Source organism: Dendroctonus ponderosae, unplaced genomic scaffold (assembly GCF_020466585.1).
Source record: "Dendroctonus ponderosae isolate FM_Combo_2020 unplaced genomic scaffold, Dpon_F_20191213v2 Dpon_F_20191213_5, whole genome shotgun sequence".
NCBI classification, from domain to species: Eukaryota; Metazoa; Arthropoda; class Insecta; order Coleoptera; family Curculionidae; genus Dendroctonus; species Dendroctonus ponderosae.
Genome location: NW_026018715.1, coordinates 10,930,970 through 10,950,404, shown reverse-complemented (window position 1 = coordinate 10,950,404; position 19,435 = coordinate 10,930,970). Strand labels below are relative to the sequence as shown.

At 36.2% G+C, this 19,435-nt stretch overlaps 1 protein-coding gene across 8 annotated transcripts in view; it reads left to right on the top strand.

Annotated features, from left to right (window-relative positions):
- Positions 1-19,435, top strand: part of LOC109546617 (CUGBP Elav-like family member 1-A) — a 208,588-nt gene that overhangs the window by 92,993 nt on the left and 96,160 nt on the right. The window contains exon 1 of one of the 8 annotated variants that reach the window (XM_019917628.2): positions 17,748-17,954. The exons of the other annotated variants lie outside the window; for them this stretch is intronic. Coding sequence (XP_019773187.1) covers positions 17,854-17,954 — 101 coding nt within the window. The 5' untranslated portion in view covers positions 17,748-17,853. Of the gene's footprint in view, positions 1-17,747; positions 17,955-19,435 lie in introns of those variants that run through there. 8 annotated transcript variants of the gene reach the window in all.

The following is a 19,435-nucleotide window of genomic DNA, read 5'->3' as shown; positions in this document are numbered from 1 at the left end:
GATCCTCTTCTACCTTTTGACTTAAAAATACCCTGCAGCTTTCGATGTTGGTTGATAAAACACCAAAACGTCCAAGATAAAAAACCAATAAAGTAAAAATATCGCTTAACCCCCCAAATATGTCAGTGCGGAAGTTAATCCACGAATAATTGTGATAAATTGTGGGAATCCACACACTGTTTTTCGAGCAATCTAATATCGATAAAAACGTGTCCACTATTGGCCGGTGACCACCACGAGGATTCAACTCTAATTGCAAAACGAAACAGACCAAAATTTATGAACCATGTGGCAAATTATGTTTCCCAGCAGCTGCAAATCTAATTTCGGCCGCGAAACAATGCGAATTGTTCCAGCTATGTTCCTGAATCACTTAACTTATTTACTTACGAGGGTTAAATCTCGTAACTTGCATTAACAATATTAGTCTGGATCGCGCAATTTGCGCGCCGAGACTCCGTAACTTCGAGCGGTTTTTTTCTCGTTTCTTTTCTCATTGAACAAATTTCGGAGAAATCTGGATTTATCAATGGGGATTCGAAAAACTTGAGCACGCTTCTCGGTTATTATTAGACCATTCAACTGCTTGGCGTTTGGAGAACAAGCCGATGTCAGTCGAAGCATGATGGATTTCCTGCTATTTGATAAACCGAAACTCGTCAGCTATTAGTACGTTTCAATGCGATGCGTGCTTGATGAGTGACTGTTTGGTTCATTCCGCCTGCCTTCCTCAAACGAACATGGTTTAGCTGGAAATATTTTATGGAATAGTTAGTAATCCTGCGAGTTTATAGATGTTCGTATGTGAACACTGAAATCTTTTCAGTGAACGTGTTCTTCAAATTTTCAAAGTACCATTCATTTTCTGCGAGATGACTGGCTCACACTGCTTGAAAATGTTTTAGTTTTGAGGCAAGGGATTTCGAAAAAAATTGGCATTTTTTAATGAATGTAAAGAAATTCGGGGATTTTTTTTAAACTGGCTGTAGTTTTGGCTCAAAATTGAATTTTTCTTTCAGCAAAAGTTTGCGCGTGAACTTGTACGTGTGGTGTGGTATTCAAAGTTTGTTAAATTATTATTTATTTATTTTCAATTATTTATTAGCTGATTTAAATGTGCCTTCAAAAGAAGGTTTCTTTCAAAATTCAATTTCCTTTTCCTTCCAAAATTTTCGAAAATAACTGTGAGTTTTTGCAATTTTCAACGCACCAGGATACGTTCCAAAAGGTTTATTTTGAAGAAATCCGTTATGTGCTCTAATGCAAAACGGACATTTTCGTCGCAAAATTGAATGTGTTGGAAAGCCTTTTTGAGCTCTCAAAATTACATAAAACTTATAATTGTTTTTCAACATTTTTCAATGTTAAAACATTTTAAAGTATGTAAGAATATTGTTGAAAGAATTTTTAAGAGATTTTGTAATTTTTAAAGCGCAAAAACACATACGAGAAACCTACACGAAACGTGAGAAAACCTTAATTTTTTTTGCCACGAAAAATGTTGAAAAACTCGGAATATCGGAAAAATCCGTTACTACTCGATTTATATTTAACTTTCGAAAAGTTTACAAGAAGTCACTAAAGGACACGTTATGTTATGATTAGTATGATCATCGTTATTTTTGCGTGATTGGTTTCTTCAGAATTAATTTTTCAACTCCCACGTTTTTTGAGACGGCTTTTAATTGTTTTTGCCATGTTTTTCTGAAGCGCATTGAAGAAAAGCCACTAGCGGTAGCAGACTGAGGTTTTCAGCAATCAATAAAGGAGGGTTTGTCGTATATTTGTCCTGAGTTTCCCATCCTTTTAGCCACTGGTTTTATCAGAATTAGTTCTGGAACTTGTGGCATTTTTGCCGCGGGTTTAATTTTTTAATCATCTTGTTCTGAGGCGCGTTTTGAAAGAACCTCCAGCGATATCAGAATTCGGGTTCCTGCAGTCACTCAAGCAGGCTTCGTTGTACTTCTGGTTTGAACATAATTTTCTTTGAGTTACTGGTTCTAACAGAATTAATGCTGGAACTTAGGACATTTTTGCGTGAGTTTTCGTTTTTGCGCGGAGTTTTTCTGATACACGTTTGGAGAGAACCAAGCAAGGAAACTTCGGAGTATATTTGTGGTAAATTTCGTATCGGTCAAATTAGTGGTTCTTTCAGATTGAATTTATAAATTTTAGACTTTCTTGAGACGGTTTGGCATTTTTGCAGCATGTTCCTCTAAAGCGCGTATTGAAGCAACCTTTAGCGATGTCGAAATGAATGTCCCAGTACTCGATAAAAGAGACTTGGAGGTAGATTTGGTGTAAATATTGTTTTTTTAGTTTCCTGTAGTTACTAGTTTCTTCAGAATGCCATTCTAGAACCTTGGCCATTTTTGGAGCTTCATTTTAAAAGATTTTTTTCGGATGAAATTGAAACACTTAAAGCTGCTCGAAACACACATTGGTTACCAACAATATTTCAATGTTTGAAGATGTCAACACGCTGCGAATAAACTTTGAAAAAACATACACAACAAAACTGAACAGAAGTCGAAAATATGTATAGAAAATGAATAGGAAAAGCAACATTTACGCCCTGTTTTTTCAGTACGTACCAAAGCCTTTCAGAACGATGCAAATCAGAACAAGAAAAAGTTCAGTTTCCTTGAACGAAAGTCAAGTAACTATCGAATAAAACCCGGTCCGAAAGTATGGCAAAGTAATCTAAATAATAATAAATTATAAGGGATCCATCTGATGGAATTGAATAGAACGAAAACGTTGCCGAATTAATCCCTTTCCGGAAAAGTTGCGAGCACTTTCTGCGTCCATTAATTAATTAAATAAGTTGAAAAGACGTAAGAAAGCACTAGATCCAAAGCATCGCTGCAGTATATTAACAGAGCTTTAAAAATAAAAACAAGACAGGCCCACTTTTAACTAATTGGAGTTGGAGCTTGCCGCTGACCGAGGAATTTAATTTGTTGGCAAATTGACAACACAACGTTACACCTCTCATTTTTTTTGCAATTTTCATTTTGCTAAATTGCGTTGAGATGTTTCCGAAATGAGCTTTTGCTTGTTGAAACCAGAATCAAAAGGAAACACTTGTTGGTCGATTTTCAAAATTCCTGGAGGTAAAGCATGCTTTAATCAAGTTTTGCATGCAGCAAGGGGGGCGTTTTTATTGTTCAAACAATAAAAGGGATCAAGTTTTCGCTTCGAACTTCCGATTTGTAATTTATAAGCCATTAGGCGAGTTTCTTAAAAATTAAATCCTGCAATAATGAAACTGTCAGAGGGGAAAACGCTAGGCCTCATTTAATACTGAATAATTAAGTTAAAGTTGCCGAATAAATGCAGGGATGAATTCCAGATAAGAAGCGATAGTGTGCAGATTATTCTTACCTTTTTCGTTGGTGTCTATTCGACATTTATGTATTTTTTAAATTTGCGCATTCGACCCGAATCGGAATGTTTGTCGGTTAATTTGCCTAATCCGGGGATGGCTATTCAACTATTTGTGCCGGCCTGAGCAAAAGTTGACTGACAGCGCAAATTAAAATTTCAGACACGAATTTGCCGTATCCGTGATTATTGAATGTAATAGTTGAAATTACTTTTGGTTGATTGCATATTCATGACCCACCAACCATTTGCAAAATGCATTTTAAAATTACCCATTCATCTATGAATTATTTAAATCCTGCCTCATATATTATATCACAAGTGATCATTTCCATACTAGACATGAGTAGACTGGTTGTTTATTCTGGAATAATTCTTTAAGATGGCCGTTTCTCCAGCTAGAACCCAGGGATTTTCAATGTTTTCCAGTACAGTTTATTGCAAAAAGCCTTCAAAGTGTTTATAGGGATTTAACATGAGTATCATTCTTAACATTTCTCAATTTAAAAATTGTTTTTTTTACAAAAGCTTTACAAAAAGTGAATTCCTGTTGTCCGAATGTTCCCCGTTTTTAATCAAATATTCTTTAACTTACGAATTTTCCGTAATTTTCTCTACTGGGTCCATTTGCAATCCCGAAAACTTTAGAAATTAAAATTGCAAATAATTATAAAATGAATTACATAATTTTATAAATTGGTCAATTAGTCAAGTTTATCGAAAAAATTTTTGTGCATTGAAACTTGAAAATTCTCATATCCGAAAGAATTAGAGATAAAAAGAAGAATCCTGAGATTGAGAAAAAATAGTTAGATTGAAATGCTAAATACGTTTTAAAATTATTTATTTATCCGGATTGAAATGGACTTTTGGGAATTCTTTAAGCTGAAGGTTTCTCTAACTAGAACGGCTGGTATTATCAGGGATGTTAAATGATTCAATTACAATTTGTTGGAAAAATGCAAAAAAATTACAACACTTTTTTTGCGGGAAAATAGAGAATGTTTTTAAAGAAAAGTTTTTGAATTTTAAAACATTTTTTTTGTGACAATTTAAAAAATTTCATGAAACTTTAAGCTTTTCCAAAGGCTATTTCTGCTTTGAATATTTTGAAAAGGAAATTGCTGCATGTCGGATTTTCTCTATTTTGAAATACTTGAGCAGATTGTTGATAAGCCTAGTTAGAGTTGAGAAATCGTCCATTAAATAGAAGTTTTTTGCAGTTTCCTCAAAAGGTTAAAGCACCAGAAATTAAAATTCAGTTACAAATTTTCCACAGTTTTGCAATTTTAATTTGTTGTTGCGAAATGGAAAGGGTTTTATTTACGGTTTTCGAAAGTATATTTCTACTCTTAAAATTACAAAATCCTGATACAGAAGGAAGCTGAGAAGGAAAGAGAAATATCAGTAGGATTCAAGCAACGAACTGCGACATTTATTTAAAAAAATTCTAAATGCAGACTGGAAGGGACATACGTTTTGTTACTGTTGAGAATTCTTTATGCTGAAGGTTTCTCCAACTAGAGACGGCTGTTAAATTTTTTAAGTGCAGTTTGTTGAAAAATGTCGCCAATTTTGAAAACATTTTTTTTTTGGCTAAACAGACAGTATTTCTAAGGCTTTAACATGAGTTTCTTTGCCAGAATTTATAGACTTTGTAGAAACATTGACATATTGCCTAAGGGTATTTGTGCTTTGAAAATGACAAAAAACTCATCGTTGTTTCCCGGAAGTTCTCTATTTTAAAACTCTTAAGCACGTTTTATATTTGAGAGATATTTATTAAGCTGCAAGTTTTTGTAATTTCCAAACCGGGAAGGCACTTTCGAAAAGCCTCAAGCATTAAAAACTGAAATTGATGAAATTTTGGCAGATCATTCACAGATTGGCAAAATTCTTTTCAATTAATTTTTGGGGCAAAAAGGAAAAGGAAAATTTATAGTTTACAAAAGTTTTTCTCTGAAAATTATGAACACCTCAAACTGTGGAAAATTGCAAAGAAAATTGAGATTGCATTTTTAAATTATACATTCGTCTGCACCGAAATGGGCGTTTGTTAATACCGGAATTCCCAGCTTCGTTAAGATAAACGTTTCTCCAACTAAAGCAGTTGGTTTCTTCCGTTTTATGCGCAGTTTGAAAGTGTTTCGATCGGTTGATTTGTTGCAAAATGCTTCGAATTTTTCTGTCCACTAACACATATCAGATTTAACGATATTTCAACACGCCGTTTGATGTGGATCTGGATTGGGACTTTTATTACTCTCCAATAATAACATCAAGCAGCTGCAATAACGAGTCCAGTAAGTGGGCTGACCTTTATCGAAAGCAAGCGCAAATAGACATTCTAATAAAACAGTCAATGACGAAAAAGTGTGTTAATCGCAAACACAGGCTGGACTATTTCAGCTTCGAACAAGGCAAATTGCCGATTTGAGTGGACTGTTTATGTTTTTCCAGTAAAGGTGCAAAATATGTGGCTGTTTGAGTGTGGTTTATGGGGAAATGAGGCGAAATAAATGGCGGTGAAGCATTTGGATTGGGTTTGCCAAACATTCAGTGAACACCAATGTTTAATTCTCTGCTTATTATTTATTTTTCTGATAAAAGTTTCTGTGCAATATGTGTATGCTTGTGTGGCCGCTTCAAGATCAAAGCCGAGAAAATGAGTTTGAAATGCTTGCCAATGCTCCCAAATTTCATAAAATTAGTGAAAAGGAGAACAGCGAAGAATGTGCCTTCATTCTTTAAGTATTTGAGAACGAAAAGACGACCTGAGAAATCGAGAACAAAACTGGAAAATTGAGTAAATTTGACCATCTGCCATTCCAAGAGTAAATGGCTGCTTTAATGAATCTGTTTTTCCTACGAATCTGTCCAAAAATTTTTATGGCGACAAACAACCGATATCTACTAATCTCCTACTCATTAACGGATTTGCACCAACCGCCAATTCCAGAAGGGAATATCGAAAAGTTTTAAAGAAACTCTAGTTTCTGGTTGAATCGCGAATATTTGCCCCAAAAACCCTTATTTGCAAACCAGTCTAACAACTTGGCAAAATCGGATTTTGCCCGTTCGCAAGTTATCATCAGATGGCCGATATTCGTTCGCTCACACATAGGACGGAACGATCCGGGAAATTTCTTCAAGCTTTCCGCAATTTAATCCGTGAAACAGAGCCACTTGTTTGCACAAATTAAGTTTGTTTGCCGGAATTAACTCGGAAATTAGTTAGTCTAAAGCGGCGATTTGCAATGCAGCAAACGCAAGCCTAAATCCATGCGGTGTCTTTTGGAAAACAGTACGATTTGAATTGAGTTTTCCTTTAGATTGGCCGGGTTTTGTCTGGTGGTTTTCGGCATCAGAGTTTTTTTTATTAATTTAATTAATCTATTTGTAATTTAGAGGAAGGTTTAGAGCAGTTGTGTTGCCTCTTTTTCTTTCAGAGAGATAAGGACTGCTTTGGGCCTCTGGCTTAGTTACGAGCTTTTTCTGAGCCACTAAAGAAACGGTTTTTGCATTTTTTGTAAATTGTGACGAAGAAATAAAATTTTACTGCAATCAGAGGCTTTCTAGAAAAGCATTCTTTTTGTCTCTTTTCGGGTAGATTTGTGAATAGTGGGAGGCAACCTTTCGAGTTTTACTATCAAAAACTATCAGTAAACAATACAGATCAATCGCTACCGCTAATGCAAAATGTAGCCACTTTTTGTACGAAACAGTAGGTAAAATCTCCGGGAAGCAAATAATAGCCTTATTTCTTGGGACTGAATCGAAGTGAAAATGCCTTCATTGGATCCAGGCAGGTATCCGAATTTGCTGCGTCCATAACCGCGTGGCATGTTATCGATTAATCCGGGATTCGCATTTTCTCGGGAATTTCGGGACTCCGGGACGTTTAAAATGCCCAAGTTCTCCCCCACATATACACGTAGTCGCAATGGCAAAAATCTGAAAGACACATCGGATGCCAAAAGATATTTCCATGTCGAATCCATTATCTTGAACCTCGCCGAGAAAATTCAGTTATTAAAATTTAATATATTTTCACATTATCCTGCCATCGAATATTGAATGGAGAATGCGGCATCGGTAAAGTGATGAAGAGGAAATGAATGGAATTGGGATTTATTGGAAACGACGTGATTAATACTTTTGACTTTCAGCAGTTTCGAGCTTTCGGCAATTCAATGGAAGCCGCAGGGGAAGGTTTATAATTTATATTTATTGCAGAGTTGTAGACTGACCTAGTAAAGGCAAAATCAGGAAAGTTGTCAAAACTAAATATTCGCGCAATTCTATGCTCGAAATTTCACTCAGCTTCAGTTTACACGCCAGCTAATCTATTAAGATACACCGAAAAACCACCCAACTTTATTAAAATTAAGCTCTATTCAGGCCTTTTTCGTTAAATTTGTTCGTCGAATTCGAAACTTTTCAGACAGATTTTCCAAATGCGTTGGAACATTGCGATTTATTTTCGCAATTTCGAATTAGAAGAAACCGATTAAGAATGATGGAAGTTTTCCGACTAAAAAAATCGGTTTCCTCAGCCAAACATCAAAGGGCCAATTCCGGGGCCAATCTCGCTCTCTCGACGTTTCCCAAAGACTAATGGTAAACATTAAATTTATAACCGTTTCAGTGGAAATGGCACAAATTAAAATGCAAATTTCACTATTCAGCACCTCAGGACATGGTTTTACTTTCAACAATTCAGCAACAGTACGGGGAAAACCTTTTACCTATGACTGGAAGGGCCGATAAGGGCTCTTAGTTTACTCGCCTCGTTTGTGCCAGAACAATTAAGGCGATTTTACGCTGTTTATGGCACTTTTTTAAAACTAATTTCAAGTATGTTCTCTCAGCGATTTCTACGTCGTTTTTGCATTATTTATTTAACTGAAATTGATTGAAACATGTGAAAAGTCCTATTAGTCACCGTCGTAATTTGGTTAAAAACCTTACGCATTTTTTCGAAAGTGCAGCTGTTTTTTCAAGTAAATTTAAACAGGTAGTTTTCCTCACCAAAATCCTCTATCATGGTTTGGCCATCTTCGACCCTTTTTCTTTTTCTTTAGTTTTTTAGTTAAAGTTCAACAGTGACTATTCTCAATGGATTTCCGCAAGACAACTTTGAGCTTTTGATTGGGATTTTATTGCTGAAACAATTTTCTATGACTTAGAAGGATTGAAGCGTTGAAAAAGCGTCGGAAGTGTTTGTGAATGATAGTAGTAGAATGAGTAGAAGTGTGTTTTCGTTCTTTTAATTATTTAAGAAGCAGAAAAACGTGACTAAACTCTAATAGAAAATTGAAAAAATGGGTAAATACTTTATTTTCCTAGTTAAAAGAAAGTGGCGGCTCTAATTCTATGTTGGCTTCGTAAGAATATTTGGAAAGATTGATTCTTATTTTGCAAAATCACTTCAATTACAATTTTCATCATTAACATTAAGCAGGCATTTATATTTGTGTTTAAAGTTTTTCCAGTATGAGTTGGCTTAAAAATTATATTCAGTCAGCATTTAACAGTAATTTTTTTCAATTGATTGGGGCAAGAAATCTCATTCGTTTAAAATCATTTTCGATTATTTAGATTGCTCAAATGCCGTGGAACTGTTTCTAAAATCTATGCGAATGCTCCAAAACGTTTGCGATTAGGTTGCGAATGTTTCATAAGATTAGCAGATTGGGGAACAATGAACCAGTAAAAAAAGCAAAATAAAAACGTGACTAAAATGTAGTAACCAATGAAAAATGTAATAAGTGTTCCATTTTCCATGGCAAAAGTAAGTGCTTCTTATTTGATTTTAAAAAATTGCTTTTTTTTTTCACAAATACTAGAATCCGAATTTTTATCGTTGAGCAGTTTTTTATGACTGGCCAGCTACGAATGTTTACCGATTGTCCAGCCTTAGTTAAAAATTGTATTTAACTAACATTAGAAAGTGATTATTTCCAACTGATTTCCGCAAGAAAACACTGTTGCTTATTTTATTGTTTAGCCGCTTTCAATATAATTTTTTTTGTCAAAAAGTTTTTGATGATTTAGCAAATAGCAAAATGCTTCAGAAATATTTGCGAATAGCTTGCAAACGTTCAGTAGATTGGGGCGCAATGAACCAATAGAAATTAGCCAGTGTTTTAAGTATTTGAGAAGCAAAAAAACGCGACTAAAATGTAGTAGAAGAGTAAATCTTCCATTTTCGCAGCCAAGAGTAAGTGGCTCTTATTCCATCTTGTTTTCATAAGCATATTTAAAAAAGCGGTGCACAATTTGCAAAATCACTTTATTGTCATCGTTGGGCAGATTTTATAAGTTTGGCCAGCTACGAGCTTTTCCAGCCTGAAAAATTATATTCAATCAACATTAAAAAGTGATTATTCTCCATTGATTTCCGCAAGAAAACACTGAGAGATTTCCGATACAAAGTTGACGAGACAGTGATCTAAAAGTTTAAATCGAATAACCCCCGACGCGAAATACAGCGAGTATTATAATGCGGTTACAAAAGTTTAACAACGTAACTTTGACAAAATAAAGTTAAAAAGTGGAATAAGAATGTATTGCGACAGGGCAAAGGCAAAGCAACTTAAACTAGTTGGAAGTTATTGTGTGCTGCCAGAAAATAAGGAAGAGATGGGATGTTTTAGTGGCAGAAAGGGGACAGGGTTTCATTTAAGGGTGGTTTAAAGGCCACGTGTGCATTGTTTTAAGCCACTTTTTCGTTCGTCTGGTCGCAGATTGTGTCGTTTCACTGTTAGCTGTCTGGTTTTATTCAGGTTTCTTGTGATGAAACGCAATTATTTCGAAATAGAAAACCGATATTTGTGTTTATTGTTCAAGTTGCGTACAATCTAGTGCATGTTTTGATAAACCAAAACGGTGAAGTTTTCCCAGACGCAAAATCTATTGTTGGTCTGATGTTTGGACGATTCGAAACAACCCAAAGCGATATTTTGGCCGGGGAAATTATAAAAGGGAAACAAGACATGATTTCATTGCGGAGATATGATACGGTCCCCGTTCGCTTTTCATCGACTAATCTTTCCATGAATAAATACTTTTTGAGGCTAATGTGCATTATACTTTCGCTGATCCTTTTCTCTGCGCCACTTACTCGAAAGCGTCGAAAAAGAAAACTGCTTTTATTTGCATAAGATCGGGCTTTTCACTTTGAAAGGGCTACAACCTCCTTTGTGTGCATATTCAATAGGAAAATATTATACAAGAAATGTGTTTCAACTTTGCGCTTTATGTTTCGCCTCTGGTTTTCAGTTTTACGCCATTGATCAAGTGAAACTGTTGCTGGAACTTGTTGATGGCAAACTGAATAACTGATTGCAAATAGTGCGGCTGCAGCTGCAGCAAATAATCCGGCTTATGAAGTGTTTGAGTCTGGGAAAAGTTGGAGACTGATTGGATGATCGATCAAAAACTCGTATGGACATGGCAATAATTTATTTTCGAAGCACGCCAAAGCAAAAGGAAAACCGTTCAATGTAGCACCGTCGACTTCATATAAAGTTCTACTTGGGGCAAATTACTGCCAGAAAATTTGATAGGTTCCGTCAAAGCTACCGGTAACTTTTAAAAGATAATCCTCGAAACTTTGTTTCGCTGGCGTGCTAGAGCTCCATCCCGCAGGAAATTGACGTATTTATCATTTTTGTAAGCATCCATGAAATATTTATTGCGATAACTGCGATCCTCGAGAAAATGACACATGTTGGCAAAGTAAAAAGTTTCTTCGAAGGTAGCAAGGTATCTTTTATGGAGACCTCAGCAAAGTGTATTTGTCGAGTTTTGAAAAGGGTCTGATCGGCGACGATATCGGTGAAAACGAGAAACGTGGGGAATTATTTAGAGGACTTTTGTCCCCGCGGGATGACACTCATAATTGGATGTATTTAGAATTTTATAGCACGGTTGGCTTTTACCGAAAGTGCCCGGATAATGTCGCTTCTTTTGAGTGAAACAGACATGCCGCGAGACAAGTTTGGGATGCGAAATTATTTTCTCCTTCACACACGAAACACATAAATAAATCAGCCATTACTTCTGTAGCGAGTTTTTTCTAAGTGGGATTTTTCAATTTATATACAACTTTGAACTAGTCAGGTTGATACGCACAGATATTTCAGAGCATGATTGGATTCATGTTTTCAATTCCATCGTGTTTGTTTTATCTTATTTCTCAATTTATCTCATTTAATATCGTTGAAGGTGCAGTTTCTGTTGGTAAACTAATCGAATTTTCGTTCCCTTCTTCTCCTTCTTCGTCATTGACAAGTTTTTCCACTGTGTTTTTTCTTGCCGGTAATTTGTTTTACTTTTTCATATACATTAAATTTAATAAACCTGTGTTATATACTTTGTATTTCATGCCGTTTCTTTATCACTTCTGGTGCCTTGAATGTATATTCTCTTCTGCTCATTTGCCTTTTTCCTCTATTTACCTAAGATCGAATATGAAAGCAATAGTTTGTCTTCCACAGACCTATTTTTTCAGGGAGCAGTTTTGTTGCCTATTTTCCTCTTCACATAATTGTCGATTTTTATCCCTATGCTGCAAAAACTCTAATTGCATGTCGTCCGGTTCTGAGGCTTGTTCTTTCCAAGGTTATTTTCTGGTAGTATCATTGATGGTTCAGTTTCGATTGAAGGAGGATTTGCTTTCTTCTTCAAAAAAACAAATTTTCTATGTAGTTTCTTGAAGTGTCTTGCTTGTTCTCATTCATTATTTTTTCTCATTTCTTTTCATCTGAGTATTATTCTTGTGATTTATGGCTCCCATCATCAGTATCTATATATGTTCTCTGTCAGCCACGTCTTACTGTGTCTTCCTTCATTTCTCATAAATTTGTCTATAATCACTGAAATTTTCAGTCGGAAATCAAAATTTTACTAGCGTCTTTTTTGAGCTGAATGGATTTCTTTTAACTTAAAAGCTTCCCAATGTGTTTAAAGAAGCGCTTCGGTGTATAATAAGGAAGAAATCGAAATCGCTCCAAAACTGCTTAAAATCATCCAAAAATGTAGATTATTTCGGATCTGAAGCTTCTAGTGTGTTTTTCAACGATCTTGTTGCATTCTACTCATTTCTACTTCTCTCTCTAGATCAGAATGACGTAGAATTTTCACAACAAAAAAACTGTTGGGGTCCATAATTCGGAAAATATAGTCGCTCAAAAATTGCTCAAAATGAACGAAAAATGTTGATTATTTCTGATCTGAAGCATCTAGTATCTTTTTCAAAGGTCTCATTGAATTCTCCACTTATCTGGGATAGGCGTGATGCAAAATCCCTGGCGCTTTCGGAGAATTTATATTTTTCGAAAAAATCGACCTCACCCCTTATGAAATTTTTAATCAAAACTGGAATTTTCACATTCGTGTTTTTTGGGCTCTATGAATTGCTTTTGTCTTAAGAATCTCCACAATGTGTATAAAAAAACTGTTGGGGTTCGTAATCCGGAAGATATCAAAAATTGCAACCGCCCAAAAATAGCTTGAAATGAACGAAAAATGTTGATTATTTCGGATCTGAAGCTTCTAGTGCGTTTTTCAACGATCTTGTTGCATTTTCTACTTCTCTTAGATCAGAATGATGTAGAATTTTCATAACAAAAAAACTGGTGGGGTCCATAATTCGGAAGATATCGTCGATCAAAAATTGCTCAAAATGAACGAAAAATGTTGATTATTTCGGATCTGAAGCTTCTAGTGTCTTTTTCAAAGGTTTCGTTGTTTTCTCCACTTATTTGGGATGGACATGATGCAAAATCCCAGGCGTTTTCGGTGAATTTATATTTTGAAACAAATCGATCCTCACCCCTTATAAATTCTTCAATCAAAAATCTAATTTTCACATTTGTGTTTTTTTGGGCTCTATGGATTGCTTTCATCTTAAAAACCTCCACAATGTGTATAAAAAACTGTTGGGGTTCGTAATCTGGAAGATATCGTCGGTCAAAAATTGCAACCGCCCAAAAATTGCTTAAAATGAACGAAAAATGTTGATTATTTCAGATCTGAAGCTTCTAGTGTGTTTTTCAAAGGTCTCGTTGCATTCTCCACTTATCTGGGATAGACGTGATGCAAAATCCCAGGCGTTTTCGGATAATTTATATTTTTCGAAAAAATCACCCCTTATAAAATTTTCAATCAAAAATCGAATTTTTACATTCCTGTTTTTGGGCTCTATGAATTGCTTTTGTCTTAAGAAGCTCTACAATCTGCATAAAAAAACAGTTGGGGTCCATAATCAGGAAGATATGGTGGATCAAAAATCGCGAAACAACACCTCTGAAGAAGCAACCCACTCGTGCTAAGAATAGGTCAGGCTGTAATTCCTTGCTTTTGCAAATTTAAATTTAAAACTTCGAAAACCTCTAACTTTATTATAAATTTATACGTTTAATTTACCAGTATACACTCGCGAAGACATACAGTCTACAAAATATCCATGTTTATCAGCGCTTGTATATTTCGCATTCCATAGACGGAATGCTTGGAAAAAAGCTTCAACTATTTGCTAGCTGGGTTGTCCGATAGGTGTTCAGCTGCTGCAATATTTTCAATTATACCAGGCGTGATCTTTTGCAATAAACGATCAATTAAGCGATCTTTAAATATTTTTCCAGATCGCACTGCAAAGGCGTGCTAAGGATATACGTGCCTGGAATATGGCAATGTACAGTTCTTATCAGAATGCACGAACTCGCTAACTGGTCGAAACGATTTCTGCTTCGGGAAATAACACCGTTTCTTTGTTATTCTTTTCATATTGTTTTTCAGTGCTGGACCCAAAAATCGTTCGTTTGAAACTGTGGCTTTTATCGAGCTTAACTCTATATCTGGCTGGTATGCTCCAATAAATTCCCCCATTTTTCCATTTTCAAACACAACATCGTTATTGATATCCAAAATAAGGGCTATTTTATCCAGGACGGTAGGCCTTCAAATGTCTCCTGCTCTCGACAAAGCTGCATCTTTAATAGTTCTTAATTTGCCTCGTTATATTTTCCGATCTTTTTTGAGGGTTCTTTGCCGGGTCCTTTGTATTCCTGCCCGTGCAACGGCAACCATTCATTAAATTTTATTTTGCCATGAAATTTTTATATTTCATTGTGGATGGGGGACCCTTCTGGCTCTAGTTTGCCAACGATCCGATTGCAGAGATCATTAGCTTTAAGGGTTATGATCGACGAAACGGGGTACGTGTGCGAAATATTTTTCAAAATCGGTTTGTTGCCTGCCTTTGAATGCTAACAGGGTGTCGTCGCATAACTGGATACGTTTACCAACGATTTGCTACTTATCCGGGCTAATTTTCGATATAAGGTTAGCTGCAGTTGAATGCATCCACGGTTTGGATCCAAATCGCGGTCTTTAACTGTAAATGAGTTTGGTCAATGCAACGTTGTGTTGAATGGAAAGTTTTCAACTTCTGAACGAGAGCCAGAGAAGTTGGAGCGAAGATGCTTTAGCGTATAAATCCTGAAAAGGCCGCTGATGTTTCAGCGGTGGTTAAATGTTAGAGTTTTCGATTGTTTTAGTGGGTTTAATCCAAACTTCGTCGAAGAAAGACTCAGCTCAGATTTAGAGAAAACCAGAGCCAAAATTCGAGCCTTTCAAATTGTTTTGGTTGTTTGGTAAAAGTCCCAACTGGTCTGATCTAGAACTAATCCAGAGAATAAAGATGTTTTCCAAAAAAGAGCGAATGAATGCAACGTTTATCGTTGCGATAACATTAATATGTAAACTAGAACACATTAGGAGAGAAAATCGATAGAAGCCGCTAACAAAAAAAAATCATAAAACGAAAATGCAATGGCTAAGAAACCTAAGGAACGGTTCCAGTGAGGGGCAGTAGATAAATTAACTTACGATATGAGAGACACTCAAAGAAGATAAGAGAAAGTGCTCACTTTGAAGATATAATAATTTTGAATTTGCCTAAGGTGCGTGTTTCAGATAAACTGAAAAATCAAATCGCCCAAAATGTAGATATATTGCTTCTTCATTTATTTTCGCATCAATTTCTTCAATCTGTACAAATTTCAGCCAAATGAAGAGAGGTGCTGATTTGGGTAAGTTCCGCACAGCTTAAGCTAGTAAAATAGCTGGTAAACCCCATAGGTTTTTTTGAATTGAAGCTTTATTTCCGATTGTTTAGGAAATGTTTAATTCCGCAATTCGGTCAATTTTCCACTCGAGTTTTTCACACTTTTCCACGTGCTTGTGTGGTTTTGTGTGGAAAACGATCAACAGCAGAGGTATTTATTGGTTGAGCTTGAAAGAGCATCAGCTATTTGGTCTCTTAATAGAAAAAAGGAATTTTCTGATGATCTTTAGCTTTTTTTGATTCCACAAATTGTTATATTTTTGAGTAAAATTAGCAAGAGGCAGATTTTTTTTCCGTTTCACTCATTTGTACATTCAATTGCATCTTGCCAAGTAGAAAACTAGTTTTTCTAGTCGACGCAAGTGGTCCTGTTTTGAGAGCTGAACGCTCTAAAAACGCAGTTTAGAATTTTTTTTAGAACATTCTAAAAATCTTGCGGTCCTGCTAATTTTGCTTCAATAATTGAGGATTTGTGGAATCAACGATTTGAAAAACAACCTAAAGTAAAGCTTCAATTAGAGTCTCAAAGAAATCCTTTGGTTTTATCAGCTAGAGACAGAGACATCAGAAAATTGCGTTTTTTCCTATTACAAGGTCAAACAGCTCACGCTGATTCCTGAAGCCCAAGCAATAAAAGCTCTCGTACACCTCTGCAATTGATCGTTTTTCTAAACGCATTGAAAAGTGGCGAAAAAATCGAGCTGAACATGAAACTCTTCACATTCGAGTAGTTATTGTGTGCTTGAATGGAACAGCAGGAAACACCTTGATACTCGGCCGTCAGCACTTTGTCCTTTCCCGTCGTCTGTTGGAGAGGATCTCTTGACTTTCCGAACTTTTACAAGTCCTCATTTCCTGCTAGTTGGCACCAGCAGGACTGTGCGGCCAATTTCCACATCTAAATTCCACTTTTGTTTGAGGTTTTTGGAGCTCGGCCCTTTTCCGCAAAGAAATTGTTGATGCTGCCGAAATTGCTTGTTTACGAAAAACCAGCCACTGCTCTGATGCGAGTTTTATTATCTGCGATCGCTTTTTATGGCTTGTTGAGAAACTCATAAATATAAATAAAGTTTGAGAAGAACCCAAAAAGGGAGCGAAAAGTTTTCATCACACATTCACTCAATTTTAGTTTGTTGTTTTTTTTTGGGGGGGGATCGAACTATATTTCGTGGGAATCCTCCTGATTGAACACACACGTGTATACGGGGAGTGTTCAACAATGGGCCTTCAAGCCAAATGAGTTTCATATTTGGGCAAAACAGTAATAGGTGTTTTACGACCAGTCATTCCAGGCAAATTGTCCGGTAATCCAGCTAGCAGCTGCTAAATAATTTTATTTATCCAGCCGCATTTGTCACCAGAGTCTTTTTTTATTGTGACGCCCTTTATAGCGTTGTATCTGGGCTGGGGGCAATTACAGTAAAACCTTTCTGTGCGGTGGTAATCAACTTTATGTGTCTCCCGTATGTAAAAAAGCAAACCCAACTTTTTTTATGGGCAGGGTGGCTTTGGGGTTAATCGACCCTCAAAGGTGACGTTTCGAATCTTCCGCCGGTTTCAGGTTGTCTTTAAATTCATTTCCAGCTGCTTTCGTCGTCAAACTGAGGTATGTGGCTGAGGTATGGGAATTGTTTGGAAATTCCTGGAATATGTTCGGGAATGGCATGGATACGTAGATGGGTAATGTGCGTGTACCAATCCACTTTATTAGGCCCCAGTTGTGGCCGCTGGTATTTATCAAATTATCACGCCATTTAATTACTTTTTTTCCGGCCACTTGCCTTTTAATTTCGTAGTTTGGGCAACATTAATCAACCGAATACTGCATAATTAATCACTGTGCTCAGTTTGCTTTGGACGGATTTTTCACTTTTTGATGATCGGCCCTTGTAAAAGCATTTAATGCTGGTTTCCATGACTACATTTATGTGGCTCTCGCTTCCTTGCACTGGCACGAATACAACCGAACGCTCGCGGCCTAGTTTGGGTGCTACCGGGTGCGACCACGAATGTATTCCTTTCCTAATTAAAACCTAATTAGCTGACGATAGTTTTTCTTTTTTTCAGGTAATTTCTAAGTACTTCCACAACACTGTAGAGCTTGGCATGATCGGGAGTGAGTAAATTCCACATTTATCTATGGGCCGAAAAAGCGTAAAACTGTCTTTTTTTCGCATTAACTTTTAACCGATGGCAATTTTGACCTTGCTTGGGCAGTTTGGAGATACCAAAAAAGCTTTCTTTTCGTTCGAGTCTTCGTGTGGTGCGAACGCATTTGGTAGTTTCTTTTCGTGTGTCCGGTTTTTGTTGCCCCGATTTTCCGAAGGAAAATGATGACTGACGATCTAAGCACGATTTCCTGCTCCGCCACTGAGGCCATCATTGACACCAATCAGATTCTATTCGAATTGAGGAGCAAAATCCTCTCTAAGTAAGTTTAAAAAAATGGCAAAAAAGCACTCACTTATTTTGAGATCCTTTATAGAATTTCTGATTATTGGGCTTTACACTGTATGATGATCTGTAATTGACTTTTCAGCTCTGTTGAAGTAGTCGAGGCGTGCTTTCATTGAAGTTTGCATGTATTAAACATGTTGCCAGGCTTTTTAAAATTGTTTAAAAGCATGCCAGAATGAGATTTTCTGCCTTTTTGCCACTTCGTTCCCTCTTTCGACCAGACAAATGTTTCACATATTTTTCAAAGCAGGCACTAAGTTGATTTCTTGTGAACTCCTCCATTCACGTTCTGGATTTTTGGTGATCAAGTTAAAACGCTCGAAAATTCCGCCAACTACAACGCTAATTCCGATTGGCCGAAATGCAAAAGGTCGAAAAAATTAGTAATATTTTCGATGTCACTGTAAAAAATTTACGATTCATGTCCGGCTGCCTGGCGAGCAAATAAATGCAAAACTCTGTCGTCCAATTCAACAGAAATTATTTATGAGCTAATTTTCAGCCTAGACAGCAAATTTTTAAATTTTATCCCCCCATCGCTGCCAGTTTATTCATTCGGGTATCAAAAACGTTTCACATTTATCACAAATGAATTGCTAATTTATATAAAATGGCAACGTGGAATGGGTCATTAATATTAACACGTCCATAACATCAGCAGTAACGCTTATTGCCCTCAATATAAACAGTTTGATGGAGAATTGTAACTCGGATGTGTTAGAAATTGGTCCATTGCGGTAACCAATTTACAGTTTTATAGATGGCAATCGTTTTGGTTTAGCGAAAAAGAGCGGCAGCTTTATGGAAGTGATCCTGACTGAATTGGCAATGGATAAGTTCATCCCAGCATTTGAGTTTTTATTTCATTTAATTGTTCGAATTTATACACATTTATTTGGCTGTTATCTTTAAGGGCTTTAAATCTGTATTCTCGAAGTTTCGGAAAACTTCTGGAGCTAATGGAAGGCCACACAACACAACATTTTTAGTTACAACTAAACCAGACTGAAGCGTTTAGGGTCAAATCGATGGTTCGACATAACAAAACTTGAAGCCCCAAGCGTAGAAGTTTCTACATTTTCCGATAACAAAAACAATAAATCCTCTAAATGTTCAAAAACTGTCTCAAGTTCTTGCCACTTACTTTTGCTTAGCGTTTACTTCATTCTTATTTTTGTTAATTGAGGTCTAGTCGAAGCATTTTCAACTAGTTCTGAATGGGATTTGCTGGAAATCTCCGTGATAGTACAAAACCAATAAATTAATTTTATTAAGTTAATGTAATCTTTCTGTATAGCATTTGTTCATCACATACATGACTGAACCCAATATTAATTGAGTCTGTGTATTGTGAAAAAATATATCTGTGTTATTGGGGGTATTTTGAAGAAAGTTGTAATTAACAGGCAGAGTTCTTAAGCCCGCTTTACGCTACAGAAGTTCTCGCGGTTTACT